This window comes from Arvicanthis niloticus, chromosome 13 (genome assembly GCF_011762505.2).
Source record: "Arvicanthis niloticus isolate mArvNil1 chromosome 13, mArvNil1.pat.X, whole genome shotgun sequence".
Classification (NCBI taxonomy): domain Eukaryota; kingdom Metazoa; phylum Chordata; class Mammalia; order Rodentia; family Muridae; genus Arvicanthis; species Arvicanthis niloticus.
Window position 1 is genome coordinate 48,799,475 of NC_047670.1, and position 20,115 is coordinate 48,819,589.

General features: G+C 48.5%; 1 protein-coding gene across 2 annotated transcripts in view; it reads left to right on the forward strand.

Moving 5' to 3' along the window:
- Positions 1–372: 372 nt before the first annotated feature.
- The window catches only part of Dennd3 (DENN domain containing 3), a 56,884-nt gene continuing 37,141 nt past the window's right edge, over positions 373–20,115 (forward strand). For both annotated transcript variants that reach the window (XR_013103329.1, XM_034516785.2), the window contains exons 1-7: positions 373–658; positions 8,210–8,486; positions 9,478–9,593; positions 10,180–10,313; positions 13,217–13,328; positions 18,296–18,415; positions 18,752–18,970. Coding sequence is in view for 1 of the 2 variants with exons in the window: in XM_034516785.2 (XP_034372676.1) it covers positions 557–658; positions 8,210–8,486; positions 9,478–9,593; positions 10,180–10,313; positions 13,217–13,328; positions 18,296–18,415; positions 18,752–18,970 (1,080 nt within the window). In the remaining variant the exon portion in view is untranslated. The remainder of the gene's footprint in view (positions 659–8,209; positions 8,487–9,477; positions 9,594–10,179; positions 10,314–13,216; positions 13,329–18,295; positions 18,416–18,751; positions 18,971–20,115) is intronic.

Sequence of the window (20,115 nt, forward strand, 5' to 3'; positions counted from 1 at the left end):
TGGTGGCGGGAGGCCAGGTCTTTGTCTTTTACTTGTTGCAGGGGGGGCGGGGCGTGGACCTCTAGAGAAGAGCGTCTGGGGCTGGATGACGTGGCTGAGCACCTGGGGATGCCGCCCATTCCTTCCTGTATTCCGGGGGACAGGAGGAGGGGCCAAACTCACAGAGGGGCTTAGGAAATGACTGCGCTTGTGTGGACACAGAATCAGTCCTGTCCCCGAAGAGGCCCCACCCATGCAGGTCCGGCCAGACACGCCTCCATAGAAGTCCTGCCCCTGCCAAATCACAGACCAGGCTCGTTCAAGCTATACAGGCCCCGCCCACTCCAGAACCCCCATAGACCACGCCCCTCCTATTTGTCTGCAGGCCTCCACTCTCCAGGCCCCGCCCACTCCGTGGACGCGGCTGGCTGGCCACCAGCGGGAGGCTCGGAGGCTTGGCCTGAGGTGCTTAGTTGGGGTCTGGGTTGCAGGCGCCGGCGCCCTCTGAATCGAGTCATCGCGGGAAATCAGAGGGCTTGGAGCGCAGTGTGCCTGGCCGGTAGGTGGCGGGAAGGTCATGGCGGAACCCGCGGCACGACACCTGTCGCTGCCCTCAGGGCTGCTGGAGTTGTGCGCGCTGCTGGGCGCCTCTCAAGACAGCCTCCGCGGCTTGGAGCAGGTAAGGGGCAAGAGGGGAAACTGAGTTGGGGTGGGGGACAGAGAGGTGCCGGCCAGGTTTGAGTGGGGCTGGCTTCAGAAGCTACGCACCCCTGAGGTGCCAAAGCCTCAGGGTCAGGTCCCAGCTGTGAGGGATGAGCACAGCTAATAGGGAGACTGGCGGCTGGCCTTCCTTCCCTCCGGGACCAGCTGGACTTAGACCTGGTGCTTGTGGTGGTGCAGACGAGCTTCTGTGCGTTGAAGCGTTTCTCTGCACCCAGGATGCCGCCATCTAGGGTGAGGTGCTGGCCCAGCGGGGACCTGCAGAGTTCACGGTCAACTAGACAAGATCCTCTCCGAGGAGCGACTAAATGGTTCCCTTCACTGTACAGAGCTTCACTGCCTATTAAGTAATGGGTTCTGTACTCCGCACCAAACAGTGAGGTTTCAGGTTTTAGAATCAACCACCAGCTTTGAATATTCCACTTTTAGTCGGGCTTGTTGCATAGCCATTTTCTTCACTTGTTGTGCAGCCCCTCCTCCCTTCTCTCTGTCTGTGCCCAGCAGCCAAAGATAGGTTAAGCTCCCTGTCTCTGGAAATAGAGGGGCTTCTGAACATCTCATTCTCCTGATCTCTGTGCTGTATTTTCTCTTTTCTAAACTTCTGGAGCCCAGGTTGTTTTCTCCCAATCCATTGGTGCCTCTCTCTCTCTCTTTTTTTTGAACCCAGCATGATTGTGAACTGTCATTTTCTCAGAGATTTCCCTAGTATCCCGTTGTAAAGTGTCTGGAGAGATCATCTGAGTGTTTACACATGACAACATGGAAAAGCATAAAGGCATGCATCTCCATTGATGTGCAGGGACTTTGATGTGCATTATCTAGGGACAAAATGGTTGTCACCAAGAAAAGTTAAACGTTAGTAAAAGTAACCAAATGAGTGTTAAAGCTTGGATAGTTTCTTTCCTAGGCCAATGTGACCAGTAAATAGCCTTAGTCCCTATGAAAATGACTTGGAGTGTCCGGCTCGTAGTTTTCACTCCTCAGTGTGTCTTCCATTGTCTTTGTGCCTCTAACTTACCAAATAGCACTGCTTTTTTTTTTTTTTTTTTCTTAGAATCGGAAATGACCTGGTTTCACTGTGGTCTGTCTGGGCATTCGTCCGTGTCTCTGTACCCTGGGTCTAGCAGTGTGCTTCTTGCCTGTTGAGTGTGGGGCATGCCTTTGAGAACTGGTTGAGTCAACTGGGGTATTCAGAGTGGTACTTTCCTGAATTAGGCAGGCAGTGTCACCTCCCAGATGAGAGGGGGAAGTTTCATGTTAGTTTACCTTATTGTGTGCTCTTGCTTCTGCTAGGAACTTCAAAGAGAGGGGAGAGAAAAACCAGTCCAGGATTAGGGGGAAAAAAAGGAGAGATAGAGGTGGACTAAACTTTAGAATAATTTTATTTTGTGTCAGTACCACTGTTACAGTTAACCAGACATAGTCTTTATTTAGTTTATTCTTTTGTAGCAATTCTCTTTTGAATGTCCAAGGTTTAAAAAAGATTTTTAATTTTACTTTGTTTTAAAAAAGACATTTTACTGAGTGTGGTGGCTTGTTTCTGTAATTCCAACCCGTGGGAGACTGAGGCAGGAGGATTGCTGTGAGTTTGAATGCAGCTTAGGTTATAGAGGGAGTTCTAGGTAGGTCAACCTGGGTTACAAAGTGAGACCCTGTCTTCAAAACCAAACCAAACAAAACAGACAGACAAACAAACAAACCTTTAGGGCATGGTGGCACAAACCTAAAATCCCCGTACTTATAAAGTAGAAGTGGGAAGGTAAGGAAGGAGCCCAGGACAGCCTTGGCTGCATAGTGATTTCAGAAGCCAGCCTGGGCTACATGAGACCCTGCTTCAAAAAACAGTTACCATTTATCTGTGGTCTGAATATTCCTATTTGGTGATACATAAAACCAGAAGGCTGGAAGTATGAGAAATGGATCCAGTTTAAGGTCAAGAGACGTAGAGCCCTGTTTATTTCTTAGAAGGCAACCTAACTGTTGTATTTCTTACAGAAATACAGGTGGGGGTGGGGCTGGGAGTGGGGAGGACTAGTCATTTGTTGGAAATCCTGACAGGTATTTCAGAGTTGACCAGTCCCCCTGTGATTCAGTGTGGTTAGTTTTGGTTTTCCCCACCCCTTGGCTGAGGGTGGGTCCCTTTTTTGGTTGCTGGCATGTGAAGGGATCCACTGTAAACTCATTCAGGAGTGGAGGACGTGCCTTCTGCACCACACCAGTGAAGTGGCCTTCTGTTTTGTGGGCAGCAGAAGCAGCAAAACTTCCTGGAACTATGACAGTGTTCTCCATTGGCACCGTTCAATACCGTGCTCACTAGTCAAACATGGCCACTGAACCCTGTGTGGCTCATGTGTTGAGGGACACTGGATTTTATTTATTTATTTATTTTATTTATTTATTTATTTTTTTGCTGGGTGGGAGTGGTACACACCTTTAATCTCAGCACTTGGGAGGCAGAGTCAGAAGGATCTCTGAGTTCGAGGCCAGCCAGGGATACACAGAGAAAGCTTGTCTTGAAAAATGAAAAAAAGTAAAGAAAAAACATTTAGTTTTTAATTTTATGTATATGTATTATATATGTATGTATATATGTATGTGTGTATATGTATGTATATGTGTGTATGTATATATGTATGTACGTACGTATGTATGTATGTACATATGTATGTATGTATGTATGTGGATCATGTGCATGCAGTGCCTATGAGAGGACAGAATATTGGACTGGGACTTATAGTTGGTTATGAGTTATCATATGGGTCATGGGATTTGAACCTGTGTCCTCTAGAAGAGCAACTAGTGTGCTTAACTGTAGGGCCATCTATCCAGCTCAGTTTTAATTCCTTTAGATTTCAGTGGCCTCCTGCTGTGACTGTGTTGGATAGCACAATTCTAAAACATTAAAGACATCTGTGAGGGGCTGGGAAGATGTCTCAGTGGTTAAGAGCACTGACTGCTCTTCCAGAGGTCTTGAGTTCAATTCCCAGCAACCACATGGTGGCTCACAACCATCTGTAATGGGATCCAATGCCCTCTTCTGGTGTGTCTGAAGACAGCGACAGTGCACTCACATCTATAAAATAAATAAATCTTTTAAAAAAATTATAAAAAATATCTGTGAGCTTTTTTTTTTTTTAATTTCTCTAGCGATAGCCAATCCTCCAGGGAGGAGCAATGCTGCTTTGTAATAAGACTTTGTGACCTGGTGAGTTAGGCTGCCGTGGAGTTTCACTTTTTAATTGGCTTTTTAAAAAATGATGGGCTTTGAGGGCTGGAGAGATGGCTCAGTGGTTAAGAACACTGACTGCTCTTCCAGAGGTCCTGTGTTCAATTCCAGCAACCACATGGTGGCTCACAACCATCTGTAATGGGATCTGATACCCTATTGTGGTGTGTCTGAAGACGGCTACAGTGTACTCATACACATAAAATAAATAAACAAATCTTAAGAAGAAAAAGGAAGAGGAGGAGGAAGAGGAGGAGGAGGAGGAGGAGAAAGAGGGAGAGGGGGAAAAGGAAGAAGAGGAGAAGGAGGAGGAGGAGGAGGAGGAGGAAGAGGAAGAGGAAGAGGAAGAGGAAGAAGAAGAAGAAGAAGAAGAAGAAGAAGAAGAAGAAGAAGAAGAAGAAGAAGAAGAAGAAGAAGAAGAAGAAGAAGAAGAAGAATGCCTTTACAAATCAGGCTGTAGGCAAGCCTGTAGGGCATTTTTTTTTTTTTTAAGTTAGTGACTGATGGAGGAGGGCCTAGCCCATTGTGGGTGAGGCCATTCTGGGCTGGTGGTTCTAGGTTCTATAAGAAAGCAGGCTGGATAATTCATGAGAGCAAACCAGTAAGCAGCATCCCTCCATGGCCTCTGTATCAGCTCCTGCCTCCAGGCTCCTGCCCTGTTTGATTTTTCTGTTCTGACTTCCTTTGATGATGAACTGGGATGTAGAAGTATAATCCAAATAAACCCCTTCCTCCCTTAGGTCCTGGTGTTTTATCACAATAGTACCCCTACATAAGATAACCACCATGCTTGAGTACATTATTAATTTTTTTCTGATTTTTTTATTTTTTAATGTGTATGGGTGTTTTGCCTGCATGTATGTCTGTGTGCCAGATATGTTCTGTGCTCTGAAGATGGCATCAGATCCTCTGGGACTGGAGTTACAGATGGTTGTTGGCTGTACCATGTGGGTGCAGGGAACCGAACACACGGCTTCTGGAGCAGCAGCCAATAAGCTTAGCTGCTGAGCCATCTCTCCAGGCCCTTGAATATACCATTTTACGTGGTCAAAGAGAGAATGACACAAGGCATTGGCTTTGGTGCGATGCCACAGTGTATGATCCAGACTGACTGAGGGCTCGGGATTGCCAGCTGCCAGAAATGCAAACCCAGAGACAGCATCACCTGAGAGTCATTTGTGCTGCAGGAGGGGGACAGAGAACTGTAGCCTAGTCTCTGACATTCCCACACTCAGAACAGAGATGATGGAGTAGCGCTGGTGGGGCAGAGACCCTGCAGCAGGTGATGATTCCGGAAGGGAAGGTCTAGGAGGAGACCCTGTAGGCACTGTGGTGGGCCAGGTCTACAACAGCTTACATCTTGCTCCTGTCTGGTAAATGAATGTGAGAATGTGAGAGCTGATGGTCTTTCTGGTGGTATTCAGACACTTGAGTGTGGTGCAGGGACAGAGAGGTGCCTCTCCCTTTCTCAAGGCACCTGGGGTGCTAGTTAGACCCTGTGGCTCTCTTAGAAGAGTCTAGATGCAGATGCTGGTGGCAGCCTTATACCAGGTGCAGGGAGGTGTCTTCACTATTTAGGCAGAACCACGAAAAGTTTGCTTCTGGTTCTCTGAACTGAACATTCTGAGACACAGGCTATGTGGTGCTTGCAGTTGTGACGTCATGATGGCAGTGAGCCTTGCTCAGGCCCAGTGACAAGGTGGTGTTTGCCCATGGCGAGGGGAGGATGTACTGTCCACAGGGCTGGAGTTCTACGTCCAACACCCCAACCTGTTTCATCCTCACTAAAGACATTGTAGGTGAGGGTTTCTGCTTCCCGAGTCCCTCCTCTGCTTTTCTGTGTGTGTTTCTGCAGTGCATTATCTCTCTACGGCTAAGAAGAGCCTTTCTTGAGCAGCTGAAAGCAAAGAAAACCTGGATGTGGAAGTTAGGGATTTTTGGAAACCAACAGTGTATGTAGCCTTGAACTTGAAAGGGATCCCTGATCCTAAGTGGGTATGCAGGGAGGCAGCTGAAATATCTGAGCTGGAACAAGAACCTGGGACTGTCTGCGTTTGCTGCTGATTTAACTTCCCAGGAAGGTAGCTCCAGGAGCCTGGAGTCTGAGCCCAAGGACTCCAGTCTGGGGAGAGGGCCCTTCAGTGGGCCAGACTGGAGGAGGAGAAGACTGGAATCAAGAGGGACCCAGAACAGTCTCCCATATTACCTGGGGCAAACTTGGTTGATCTTGTGACTGATGATTCCTGGTGTAGGGGCGCTTCCCTCTGTCCCCATGGCTCTAAGGGGAGCAGGTGGAGGGTGGAGCGTGTCTTCAGTTAGTGTCCATCCTGTCCGGCAGACCCGTGGGCTCAGCAGCAGACTCTGCTTCTGTGATTGGAACCATGTTGGGTTGTGGGCCTGAGACCGCTCCGCCATTGTACACGACTGCTTGGGGAGTTGCCAGTCTTACCAGGCTGATCCCTCATGGTTTAGGGCCCTGCAGAGCCATGGGCAGTCTGTTTTTTCGTCTCCATTCCCACAGGTTTGTTTTCCCCTGAAAGGTGAAGCGATCAGTAGAACTTCAATGAACCAGCACACGTGACTGCAGAGGGTTTGATCCCTTTGCTGACAGACGTTCAGGGAACAGGGTTCTTGTATTGGGGGGGGTCGTCACTCTTTCCTCTGGTTTTTTTTATTTTTTTCAATTTTTAATATGTGTTTTGTGTGTGTGTGTCATGTGTGGACATTTTAGTGCCATGCTATGTGTGTGGAACTCAGAGGACTAGTGGGAACTGGCTGTCTCCTTTCACCTACGGGTTCTGGTGCTGGGACTCAGGTCCTCAGGCTTGGAGCAAATGCCTTTACGAGCTGAGCCATCCTCCTATCCCACTTTCTAATGAGACTCTTAGCTCAGCTGACCTAAAGCCACTATGTTACCGAGAATGACGCTGAACTCTGACCCTCCCTCTATTACCTCCGTGAGATCTATGCCGCCATGCCCAGATGATCCCCTGGCTTTTACTAACTATTGACTTGTGGTTCTTCCTTTTTTTGCTGGTCATGATTCCATCTCTTTTGAGACAGTGCCGTCCTCCCTCTCTGCAGCCCTCCCTCTCCCCGTTCCCAGGGCACCAGTGATTGCCCATTACCTGACATACCATACCAGCTTCCCTTTAGTTTGCAGTACTAGGATGGAACAGGAGGCCTTAAGCGAGCCTTCTACCACCCAGCTACACCACAGCATTCCAATTTGGGTTTAAAAGAATCTGGACTATCTGTCCAGCTTTTATTGCTTCCAGGGAACCATGTGTCCAGTGGAGATAGAGATGTCCCTGCACTCTGACTATCAAGGCCTTGTTCATTCCTCTGCTTATCTGTCCAGACTGGCACAGACTGGGTATAATGTGAGCGACATCCCGGGGTGCCTGAATAATATGACACCAGCGCAGGTGTTTGTGCAATATGGCGAAGTTGAGAACATCTCGGTGTCTGCCCTTCCCCCACTCTTGTTTTGAACACACAAGAGCACTCCTAGGGCTTCCCCTGACTGAGCCCTGGACCCACGTGCTCACCTGTTTGCTGCACTCAATCGGGAGAGGAAAATGCAGGTGGAGTGGCTTACTTCCAGCAGCTTGGGCAGAGCTGGCATTTGAAGTCATATCTGTACATCAGAACCCAGATCTAAACTGCGGTGTGTCGTTCCGACTGAACATGTTGCTTCTGAATTTCCAGCCTCTGGGACACATGTAGGGTCTGGAAAGTTCTGGGAAGAATCATCTACTGACCTGAGTCTTAAAGGACAGGGTTCCTCTGCTGAAGCCTGTATGCACGGAGAGGAAGCAGAGATGTGCTCAGGAAGCCCACCTAGAAAGGGTGTCGTGAATGAGGGTGGACACATACAGTAACTTTTCTCTTTGTTTTTGCATTTAGCTATGTTCACATGTCTCTCTCTCTCTCTCTCTCTCTCTCTCTCTCTCTCTCTCTGTGTGTGTGTGTGCGCATATGGAGGTCAGAGGTTGATGTTGATGCTAGGTATCTTCCCTGATCACTTTCCACTTTAGTTACTGAGGCAGGGTTTCCCACTGAACCTGTCACTCACCAAGTCTCTTTATGTGGCTAGCCAGTTTGTCCTAGGGACCCTCTGTCTATGAGTCCTCTTGAGTGCTGGGATTACAGCTGGGACGATCTTTTATGTGGGTGCTGGGGATCTGAACTCCTGTTCTCCTGTTTGCATCTCAAGCATGTCACCCTCCGAGCCGTCTCCCCAGCTACGCGCACTGTGACATCTTATTTTTCTTTTCTTAGATCGCCCAAAAACGAGGAGTGAAGAGCGCCTCTTCCCTTGTCCCCGAAGTTCTGTCCGTTTTTGTACCTCCTTTCACCACTAAAGAGGATGGCCAGCTTCCGGGGGCCAACTGTTCTCTCAGCAAAGGCAGGAGACGTTCCTTCCGGAAGAAGAGAGAGAAATCCAGGATGGAGCCCTGGAAGAGCCACCCTGGAGACTCAAAGGGGCCCGATTTCGAGGATGTCACCATCCCAGGAGGTGTGGACCTCCTTGCCCTGCCCCAGCTGTGCTTCCCAGGTACACTGTCTGTGGTGGCAGCCGGGGGTGGCTTTGTGATGGCTCCCCACTGAGTATTTTGCTCCAGAGGTGTCCACACTGGGGCCTTTGTCTAGTGTTGGTTAATGGAATTGAATTTCTCTCTCTCTCTCTCTCTCTCTCTCTCTCTCTCCCTCTCATCACTGTTTTTTTTCTTAATCATTCCATTTGTTTACATCTCAAATGATATCCCACTTCCTGGTTACCCCTCCACAAGCCCTACCCCCCATCCCACAACCTTTCTCTCCTCCCTTCCCTCTGCCTCTATAAGGGTACTTCCCCCACCCCTTCCTGGCCCTTGTCACTGTTTTTTTGAGGCAGGATCTTGTTCTGCAGTCCAAACTGGCTGAAACACTGCTTTAGCCTCCCTATTCTGGGACCACAGACACACTCAGAGCACCTGAAAGTCTATCTTTCTGTTCGGGGAAGTTAAAACTAGAGAGGCCCAGAGGGTTCCTGCACCTCCTTCTCTGTCCCCTGCTTCCTGTTTATTAAAACAAGAGGAACAGGTTGTCGCTCATCTCTGAGCTCAGCAATGCCAGATAAGAGTGCGTGTGCGGGCTTCATTCTCTGCTGGTCTTTAGAAACATTAGATGGCTGGTGTGGTACACTCAGCTCAAGAGCTGGGTCAGGTTCTGTCTCTGGCTCCTCCTCAAGCCTGCTGCCCTTTCCTGTCTGCAGGAGTTATAACAGAGGAACAGGTACCGTTAGTCTGCTGTGCCCAGAAGCATGGCGTGTGTGCTGCTGCACCACAAGTGTCTACAGGAGAAACTGTAGAGCAGCTATAGGTTGGGGAAGTTTGAGAACAGGGAGCTGGCTAGAACAGGCCTAAGAGCATCAAAGCTCCAGGTAGCTAGTAGGGAAAGTGTGCTCTCCATATCGGCTCATGGGTTACATAGGTCTTTGATAGATACAGCAGTCACCCGAACTGGTTTCTTTCACCTGAACTGGTTTCTTTCTTATCTCCCTACAGGGGGTGTGTGTGTGGCTTCAGAACCCAAAGAGGATTACATCCATTTCCTGGTTCTCACAGATGTCTGTGGGAATAGAACCTATGGTGTGGTTGCTCAGTACTATCGGCCCCTGCATGTAAGTGGATCTGTTGCTGTCCTCCGAGTTTGGAGTGGGTCTTTCCTCTTGTTGTTTATTGTGGTATGATAATACACCTGTCACTTTTTCAGCCATTGTATTCTGTGTGACTCTGAGGCATTGTATTTCCGGTGCACGAAACTTCCAGAACATTTTCCTCTCCAGCTCAAACTGACCCAGCTCTCGCTGCCACCCCCATCCCCCATCCCCCGTCCCCCAGTAGTCACTCAGCTGTTTTCTGTCTCTGGATGTGTCTGTCCTCTGCTCACTCCAGGTTGTGGATCTGCCTGGTACTGGTCCTTTTAGAATGTCACCAAAAGATGTGTCGTGTGTGCCTTTGTGCTCTAGTAGTGTGTCCCTATTCATCCCAAGGCTAGAGGTCTCCAGGGTGACTACCTGGTCCTCGCTCCCGAAAACCCAGTGCCGCATAGTGTGACCCTTTGCAGGGCCCATCTACATGGATTGGAAGGCCAGAGATGACGGAGACCCTTCCTTATATGCTATTTGTATGAGATGCCAACTGTTCTCAGGCTGGGCCTGTACTGTCAGCATAGGAGGTGACATGTCTTTGTTGCGCTTTGTCCAGGATGAATATTGTTTCTACAATGGCAAGAGCCACTGGGAGCCCAGCGTGCGCACAGCTAGGCGCTTTGTGCCCTTTGCAGTATGTGTGGTGTCCCGGTTCCCATACTATAATTCCCTCAAGGACTGCCTCTCCTGGTAAGTTGGGGCCAGTGTTTTTATTAAGAGCTAGGTCAAGTGGGCCATGGTCAGGTGGGCCCAGGAGCACTGTGGGAAGCCCAAGTTTCTGTCAGTACAACACGGAATCAGGATGGCAGGAGGAAGGAAGCACTAAGGGTTTCAGTTTTATTATTATCTCTTAAAAAGAACGTAGCTGGGGTCAGGTGGTGGCCGCAGCACATGCCTTTAATCACAGCACTTGGGAGGCTGAGGCAGGAGGATTGCCTTGAGTTTGAGACTAACCTGTCCTATGTAGTGAGTTCTAGGCCAGTCTGGACTATAGAGTGGGACCCTGTCTCAAAACCAATAACAATAAGATAAATAAATAAATAAAATAAACATAAAAAAGGGCATATTTGAAGAAAACTTTGGACTTCATGACCCGAGAGAGTGAACTGTTTGCTGGATGATTTGGTGACATTCACAAATCCATCAAATCTGGCATTGACAGCCTCTTCTTCTGCTGAATGGGAATTCTGAGGACACATGGTATTTCTGAAAGACCTGGTAGGCATTTGCTGGGACTCAATGGATGCCTATAATCAGAGGCTGTGATTGAGACGTGGAATGAGGTTCTTCCCTGGGCATTAGCCAGGTTTAGAGTCCTGGACTTTGGCATTTCAGAAACTGTGGTTCAAGAGTTAGGGTGTAGTTCTGCTGGTAGATTGTTTGCCTAGCTTGCACAAAGCCCTGGATTGCATCTTCATAAACCTGTTCTGTAGAGCATGCCTGCCATCAGGCAGGAAAATCAAATGTAATTCTTAGCTACACAGGGAGTTTGAGACTAGCCTGGACTACATTTAAGAAAGTCGTGGTCCTGGAATTGGCACTTCTGGTTTGACTAAAGACAGGAGGTGGTAGGCGGCAGGACAGAAGAGCAAACCTCAGAGTTACTGAGTTGCTAAAAGGCGCTTGGCGTCTTTTAAGACACACTCAATCTTTATACTTAGGTCACACAGTGAGACAAGTACCTGCTGGCTGAGCAGAAGTCTCAGTGTGAGTTCCCAACATTCATGTTTGAATTCCAACACTTTAGTGGTTCACTTTTCAAACAGAGCTGCCTCTTAGACATAGTTCATTCTCATGTCTGTGGCAGACAATGTCTTTGTAGAACAGAAAGCTTGGTTGGTGTTAGGGAGTGAGACGAGGAAATGTGTGTTTATGGAAAGGTCTGCCAACTCAGGGAGTGATGGAGGGGTCTTAGGACTGGTCCCCTTCACCTCCTCACTGATGGTCTTTGTTTCTTGGAAGTAGACAGCTCTGCCTTTTATCTCCCAGGCCCTCCTCTCTAGAGCAGGTGACGGGTTTTCACCCTTTGCTGTTAGAAGCTCATGGCTGAGGACTGGTGGTCCTTTGGAAGGCGGCAGGAAGGTGTGCATTCTCATTCTTCCTGGACCGGTTCTCTGAGCCAGTTAAGCAGTTGACTGATCACACAGTGGCAATGCCTCCTGCGGCGTGCCAGGGCAAACATGTGACATCAAAATGTCCACTGTTATGTGTTCTGCGTTCCCTCCTTCTGCGGTCACTGCTGCACTCTCAGAAGTGGAGACAGCCAGAGAGGAGCAAATGGCAGAAATGCAGGATGCAGTGTATACGGCCTGTGGGCTGTGGTGGCCCACACCTGCCATCCCAGCCCTCCCCGGGGGAAGGTCAGGAGCTCAAGTCATCCTTAACTAACGGGCAAGTATGAGGCCAGCATGGGCTATAGGTGACTCTGCCTCAACCAACCAACCAAACTGGCATGTCCAAACAGGCTGTGGATATACATCAGAAACAATGCATTTGTGTTGGAGACAGTAGATTATAGGCAGTTTTATTTAAAAAAAAAAAAAAGTTACCTTGATGCTATTATGTTTTTACAATACATACAAATACGGAATACTGGCTTCTTGTTTTTAAAGATTTATTTATTTTATGTATGTGAGTATACTGTCTTCACACCAGAGGAGGGCATTGGACTTCATTACAGATGGTTGTGAGCCCCCATGTGGTTGCTGGGAATTGAACTAAGGACTTCTGGGAGAGCAGTCAGTGCTCTTAACTGCTGAACCAACCTCTAGCCTCAAATACTGGCTTTTTCTATGTCCTAATATAAGTCCTGTGAAGAGTTATATTTGGTATTTATGTAAAATGGGAAGTGCTTGACTGTGGTTGTGATGAGGGGGGCTGTCTTTTCTGGGGACCGCCTGACAAGCTGGGGCCCCATGAGTACTCTCTCAGCCCATGAGCAGCACATCTCCACTCAGCTGTGACCTCCAGGCTCTTTATAGTTCTGTAGGCAGGGTCACTTTCTCTCCTGGTTAGAGCTCCCTCCTTAGGGTCAAATTGTCACTGGCCCACTCCCTGGGGTACCAACTGCACTTTCACATACAGTAATGAAGATCAAGTTTATTGAGGTGTAATGGAGTTTCTGTGTAGGTTCACCACTTGTATCCCCAGTGACTACTTCCCAGATCTTCTGCCCTTCAGTTAGCTCCCCTGGGACAGGCCCCTGCTCCAAGGCTGCTACTTGCTTATTTAATTATTTCTCGATTGACTCAGTGGTTTTGGTTTTGTTTGTTTGTTGACATGACCTCTCCGTGTAGCTTAGGCTGGGTCCTCCTACCTCAGCCTGAGTGCTGGGGTCATACCTGACCACCCTGGACATTTTCAAGTTTTACTGTAGAAGTACGGATGTACTTTGGAACCTTCCTCAGACACTTCAGAAGGTCACATTTCTCACTGAAGTGTAGCATGCGTTCTGTTATACACACACATTCTAGCCACTTCCCCCCACCCCCCCAAAAAACCCTGCATGATTAGCAGCCAGAAAAACAAACGGTGACAGTCGGAGTGTGGTTGTACTTTGTGACAATATTGTTTGTTTGTCTTTTGAATGTCAGTTTATTGACTCACCTGAAGATCTGTAAAGATTTTGATGTTGACAATCACATAAAGGATTTTGCTGCACGACTGTCGTTAATACCTAGTCCACCACCTGGGCCGCTCCACTTGGTAAGTGAGATCTGGAACTGGGCTGGGCTTTTCTGCAGTATGTTGAAGGCGGTAGAATCTAAATGTTTTAAACTGTTTCAAGTTCCAGCCACGTTTAACCTGCTCTCCAGATGCTGGTGCCCTGGAGCCCTCACTGAATGGCTTCACATACTCACCTCTGCAGGGAAAAGTCAGATATTTGGACTTGGGTTTTGCTGAGTGGCATGACCTGGCAGAGCTAGCCACGTGTGATGGGTCTGTTTAGTATTAACTCGTGAGATCTCATTTCTTGCTCTTCAAAAACTACATAGCCCAATGTTCAGTCTCAGGAAGTCCTTTTAGTTTACCTGGATTTGAAGCTTTCACTTCATTTACGTGTGTTGGATGTTGGGTACCAGGCTTACCTTACTTCGGTGTTTAACAGCAGACAGGTATTTCCCCACCTGGGTTCCAGCCAAGAAATGTTACTAGCTCTTTCAGGTTCCCAGAGGGACGGCTCTGGGGACTGTCCCATCCTGCTGGGACCTGGGAAGGCGCCATGATGTTCCTGGCAGTAAGAATGTGTGGCAGTGGCTTTTCTCATCTTGGAGGGTCAGGAGGCAGAGGCTAGACCGGAACTAAGTCTGGGCTTTAGTGACCACAACTAGTTCTCTTCCATCATCCAGCCCTTAATTCTTTTTTGTTTTTTTTCAGACAGGGTTTCTCTGTGTTGCCCTGGCTGTCCAGGAACTTACTCTGTAGACCAGGCTAGCCCCAAATGCAGATCCACCTGCCTCTGCCTCGAGACTGCTGGGATTAAAGGCGCATGCTACTATGCCTGGCTTAGTCCTTATTTGCCCAAGCCGAACCACCATCTGGGGATGAGGTATACAAACAGAAGAGTCTGTGAGGCATATACCACATTCAGACTGTAATAGAAGTCAAGTCGGAGATGGGGCAACCTTCACCTACCTCTTCATACTCCCCCCTTTTGAGTGGTGGGTGGGACTGTGGAGCTGTGTCATGGGTATTGCTCATCACTTCCTGTCTGCTCCAGACACACAGACTATATGATTCCTCTTTTTTTGTTTGTTTTTGATTTTTTTGTTTGTTTGAGACAGGGTCTCATTATGTATGGCCCTGGCTGTCTGAAACTCAGACCAAACTAGTATTGAACTCAGAGATCTATAGCTCTTCCTCCCAGGGGCTAGGATTAAAGGTGTGTGCCACCAAGCCTGGCTGGACATGTATTTTGTTTTGTTTTGCTGAGACAGGGTTTTTCTATGTGACAGAACTGCCTCCATGTGAGTTTTTAATTTGACTCAAACCCTGAGAGGTGGCGAGCCCTGTCTGTGTACCAACCACCCCCCTCTAACCCATTAGGGACAAGGAATGTAGCCATGATGCAGGGATAGGCTGGGGATCCTTCATCTGAACTACTTGACACCACAAACCTTTAGAATATATGTATTTACAAGTCTGGATCCCAGCACTATGGAGGCAGAGGCAGGTGCATCCCTGAGTTCGAGGCCAGCCTGGTCTATATAAATCAAGTTCCAAGAACAGCTAGGGCTACACAGAGAAACCCTGCCTTAAAAAATGTAAAAAAAAAGAAAGAAAGAAAAAAAATACATTTACATAAAGAACTATATTAGGGAAGGAGCTCAAGTCTAAACACGAAATATGCTCCTGTCTCATGCATATCTTACCCAGCATTTTCATTAACATTGAAAGATTGATTTTATGTGTACGGGTGTTTTGTCTGTATATGTGCGTGCGCACCACAGGTGTGCCCAGAGACCGTGGAGACAGAAGAGGGAATTGGATCCTCTGGAACTAGAGTTACTGATGGTTGTGACTTGCCATGTGGGTCCTCTGATGAGCAGCCAGTGTCAGCTGCTGGGCTGTCCCCCCAGCTCCCATTCAGGTTAAGAACAGCTGCTTTAGATTCCCACCCATCCCATGACGTTCTTGCGTGGAGTGTTCCACCTGTGGCTTCGAGGTGCTGCTCGGAAAGTTTGAGACTTTGAAGCATGAGGATGCTTGGTTGTATAACTGGTGTTTTCTTGCTAACAGTGTGTGCGGGAGAGCTCTGAACTCCAGACCCGTGCATACGCACCAGGACTGGTTGACGCAGTGAGCAGAGAGAACAGTCTGGGTGTAGAGCTAGTCAGGGAGGAGAGTGTGGTGTGAGTGCCAGTGACAACTGTGTCTGCCGTCTCCACTCCTCTCCCTAGCGGCCAGTTTCCTGGGGGTGGTGCTGGCCCCAGGACACCCCTCTACCCCTACCCGTGCTCAGTTGTCACTCATGTCTGACTGTTCACCTTTCAGGTTTATTTTCCATTGACCACGTTGCTGTCCCCACCCACTGTGACTCCTAACCCCGTGTGAGAAGGGCTAGTGTCCTGCCCTTCTCACATGGGGTTAGGAGTCACAGCCTGCTTGCTAGCCTGCCACTTCTCCCTTCACATGCCCCCTGCTCAGTGACTACAGATAGCAGGAAAGCTTCTAAGTCCCATTTTATTTTTCCATATGAACTCCCAGTGGGCTCCCACTGTAGAGCTTTAAAATGTTTTGAATTTAATTTCATGTGTATGAAATATATTTGTCTGAATATATTCATGTATCCCATGTGTATGCCTGGTGTCCACAGAAGCCGGAAGTAGACACAGGGTCTCCTGGAACTAAAGTTGTAGATGGTTGTAAGCTTCCGTGTAGATGCTGGGAATCAAACCTGGATCCTTTGAAAGAGCAACAAGTGCTCTTAACCACTGAGCCACCTCTCCAGAGCTCTTTAACTCTGCCATGCATCCTTGCTTAGGCTCACTGTCTGCTGTCTATGGATCTCAGCCCCTGCCCACTGGTCTCCAGCTTCACACATGCGCATCAATCCCATGGGTGCGGCCACAGTGCTTTTCCTGTGTGTCCTGTGGCCAGCTCCTCTGCACCTCTCCACAGGGGCTGTGATTTATTTAGCTCTTCTATGCATGTTCTCCCGTCTCTCTTCTGTTGTGTAGCTGTTCTGCTGGGTGCATACACTGCCTTACAGTGCTTGGCAAACATTCTGCCATTGAGCTATACCCCTCCAGCCCTCTTTTGACCTTGAGACAGGGACTTCCTAAGTTGCCCAATCTAGCCATGAACTCACTACGTAGCCCAGGCTGGCCTTGAACTATTACCCCACTGCCTCAGTTTTCCAAATAGCTGGGACTATAGGCCTGAGCCACAAGGCTCAGCTACTATGTTTTATTCCTTTGCTCTGTGGTGCTGAGTACTCAGATACAGGGCCATGCTAGGCCAGTGTTCAACCATGAGCCCCACCCGGCCCACCTGCCTCATTTGAAATGGATCCTGATCCTGGAGACCCCCTGGCCTTAGCAATCACAGAGCCCCTGTGTGTTGTTAGGATGCATGTGGTGGCACTGTCAGTACCAAGAGGCTATTGTTTTCTTGTTTTCCGCTTTTTCATAGGAAAATACACTTGACACAGGGACTTGCGTGACTGTTGGGAAGTCTGAGGAGTGTGTGTCCCCAACTCCTTTGACTTTGCATCAACAGTGCTGCTCCCCATCCAATCTGATGCCCCTCTTGGTCCTGATGTCCGCTTTGCCTGCACCCAGATCCTTCTATTCTCTCTGGGTAGGGGAAAGGATATACACCACCATGTCTTGCTGCAGGCACTAAAACTTCTTGATTTCTTCCATGACTACTTTAGGTCTCTTAACACATTTAGGCATGCTGTGAATGTGGAGTTGAAGTTGAAGTGTTATTTCAAAATAGTGAGAGTAATAGGTCTTTCTTAAAGTGTTCTGAGTTACAAGTTTGAAAAGAACTGTGTATTCAGTGAGAAATACTTAGAATATGTGCTTTCAGTAACTAATACAAACACAGAATACCCAAGATTTTTTTTTTCAACATGCTTAATTTAGAATTTGTGCAGTTGGGACAAATGTCTGGATTAAGACTGAGCTTGGTTCACCAGTGACCAGCATGCTGACTAGTTAATAGGCAAGGATTTTAGATGTGGGAAGATATGGAGTTCAAGGTCATCCTTTGCTAGATTGTGAGCTCAGAGCTAGCCTGGGCTACAAAAGACCCTACCTAAAAGACAAGATAGAACGCCATTTAGGGGCTGGGATATGAGTTCATACAGAGCACTTGCCTGGTCTATGCTGGGCTTGGGTTCAGGTCCCAGCATAAGTCATTGGGACCTGCCTTTCAGCATGACTGTCCTCTAGCTTGTCCTGTCCTAGGCTGCCCTCCCTTGGTGCTTTTCTTTCTATGCGGTGAGTATATGTGTTCGAGTGTGCTTCGTATGCATGTATGCATGTGTGAGCTCTGCCTGGGAAGGTCAGAGGGCAGCCTCAGGCATCATTTCTCCGGAGCTCACCAACTTTTTTTAATTTACATTTTTTTAGTTTTATATTTTTTTAACGTGTAGAGTACTTTGCCCACATGTATTTAGGTGCACTGTGTGTGTGCACGGTGCCCACGGAGGTAAGAAGCGGGCATTGGGTCTCCTGGAACTGGAGTCACAGATGGTTCTGAGCCACCCAGTGACCCAAACCCAGGGCCTCTGTAAAGGCAACAAGTGCTCTTAGCCACTGGACTATCCAGCCACTGGTTTTCTTTTTCCTCTTCTTCTTCTTCCTCCTGTTTTTCCTTCTCCTCCTCCTTTTTTAGATAGGGTTTCACTCTGTACCATAGGCTGCCCTGAAACTCACAGAGGTCTGCCAGCCTCTTCCTCCTGAGGGCTGGGATCATGTGCCACCATGCTCAGCCTTCCACTGGGGTTATAATACCATCACAGCTGGGTTTTTGTATGGGTGCTAAGGTTCTAACAGTGCTTCATGTTTGGACGCGGCGTGGGCTCTACCAACTGAGCCATTCCCTAACCCTCACGACATGTCTAATGCCGACGTTTTCTGTGCCCAGATGGTGAATGTGGGGTATGTTGACCCCTGTTTTGGACAGCTCTCTGAGTTAACAGTAACTCTTGGTCCTCACAGATATTTAACGTGAAGCCGCTGCAGGTCGTGTTTCCCTCTCGAGTGGACCCTGAGAGCCCCATCATCGACTTGGACCTCCACCTGCCTCTGCTGTGCTTCCGGCCTGAGAAAGTGTTGCAGGTGTGTGCGTGCGCCAGGAGCAGTGGTTGTTAGACAGGATCGAACTGCGTTTTATAGTGGGGGTGGAACACTTGCCTCATCCTCTTGGTGTGAACCCCAGGACTGCCAAAAAAAGGAAGGGTTGAACCAGGAACCCAGGAATCTGTGTATGCAAAGTTTTTGTGCCGTGTGCTTAGACCGGACACTTAATGCAGCACGCGTGTCTATAAGCAGCCCTGACTTTGGTTTTGTAAATAGAATGCAGGATGAGGCTAAAAGCAGCTTCTGGTTTGGGGGAGGGGCTTTCCATGCCTGGCCCAAAGCAACTGGAAGCAAACAGTGCTCTTGCCCCTATAGATCCTGACCTGTATCTTGACGGAACAGCGCATCGTGTTCTTCTCCTCAGACTGGGCCCTGCTGACGCTCATGGCCGAGTGCTTCGTGGCCTACCTCCACCCCCTGCAGTGGCAGCACACCTTTGTGCCCATCCTGTCGGGTCAGATGCTGGACTTCGTCATGGCTCCCACGTCTTTCCTCATGGGTTGTCATCTCGACCACTTTGAAGAAGTCAGAAAGGTTAGGGAGGGAACTTTGGTGGGAAGGAACAAACCCACGTGACTTAATTGTGCAGTGGGTGGGAAGCTGCATTTGAAAGTGCTCCATATCCCCATGTAGTAAAAAACAAAGAAGAAAGTGCTTGCGGTTCGGGAGTGCACCACTGTTCTGTCTCTCTGTAGGCTCTCGTGCTCTGGACACCACACCACATACATGTGTATACATGCATAGACAACATGGAGTCTTCTGCCCCTGTGCCATTATGAGTGTGCACACACTGTGCAGTCTTATTGACTTGTTCCTTTCTCTCTGTCTTGGGATGTGTTTGAAATCGGAACCCTGCAATTCAAGGGCCAGAGTCTTGTGTTACCTCCCAGCCCACATAGGTTCAGAGCAGTGCCTGGGGCTTGCAGTAGACTTTGAGTGGGGGACAGACTTTCAGGCAATGAAGGGGTGTCACCTCTAGCCTCTGCTGCTAATTAGCTCTGTAACCTGGATAAGTCAGTCCTTCTCAAAGGCTTTTCCCTCATCTGTGAAGGGAGGCAGCATTGTGTCCTTAGGGGCAGGGCTCCAACTTTGTCACACAGCTGGCTTGTGGATGGCCACTCTCCTGTCACCCAGCATGTTTTCTGCTTTGCTGTGTTTGCTTTTAAAGATTGGTTTATTTTACTTATGAGTGCTCTATCTGCATGTATGCCTGCAAGCCAGAGGAGGGCATCAGATCCCATTACAGATGGTTGTGAGCCATCATGTGGGTTCTGGGAATTGAACTCAGGACCTCTGAAAGAGCTGCCAGAGCTGTCAACCACTGAGCCACCTCTCTGGCCCTGCTTTGCTGTTTTAAATGTCTCCACTGTGCTTGGGTAACAATGGGCATGGTGTTCACCCTGTGCTGCTCTCAGTTACTGAAATAGCGAACTTCTTCCTCTCCTAGCCATCAAAGGACAGCAAATGTGTCAACCTTGTTGCTACAGTGAAGATCAAAGGAGACATGGAGTAGCACTAGGCATACTGTAGGTGTTGAATGGAGGGTCACTGTGCTGCTCATTGGAGATAGTGTTTGTTTGTGACAGAGTGTCACACTGTTGCCACCCAGGGCACTCAAGTCTTTTCATTCTCCTGCCTCGGCCTCCCCACTGCTGGCTCTGGGATGTGTTTAAATTGTG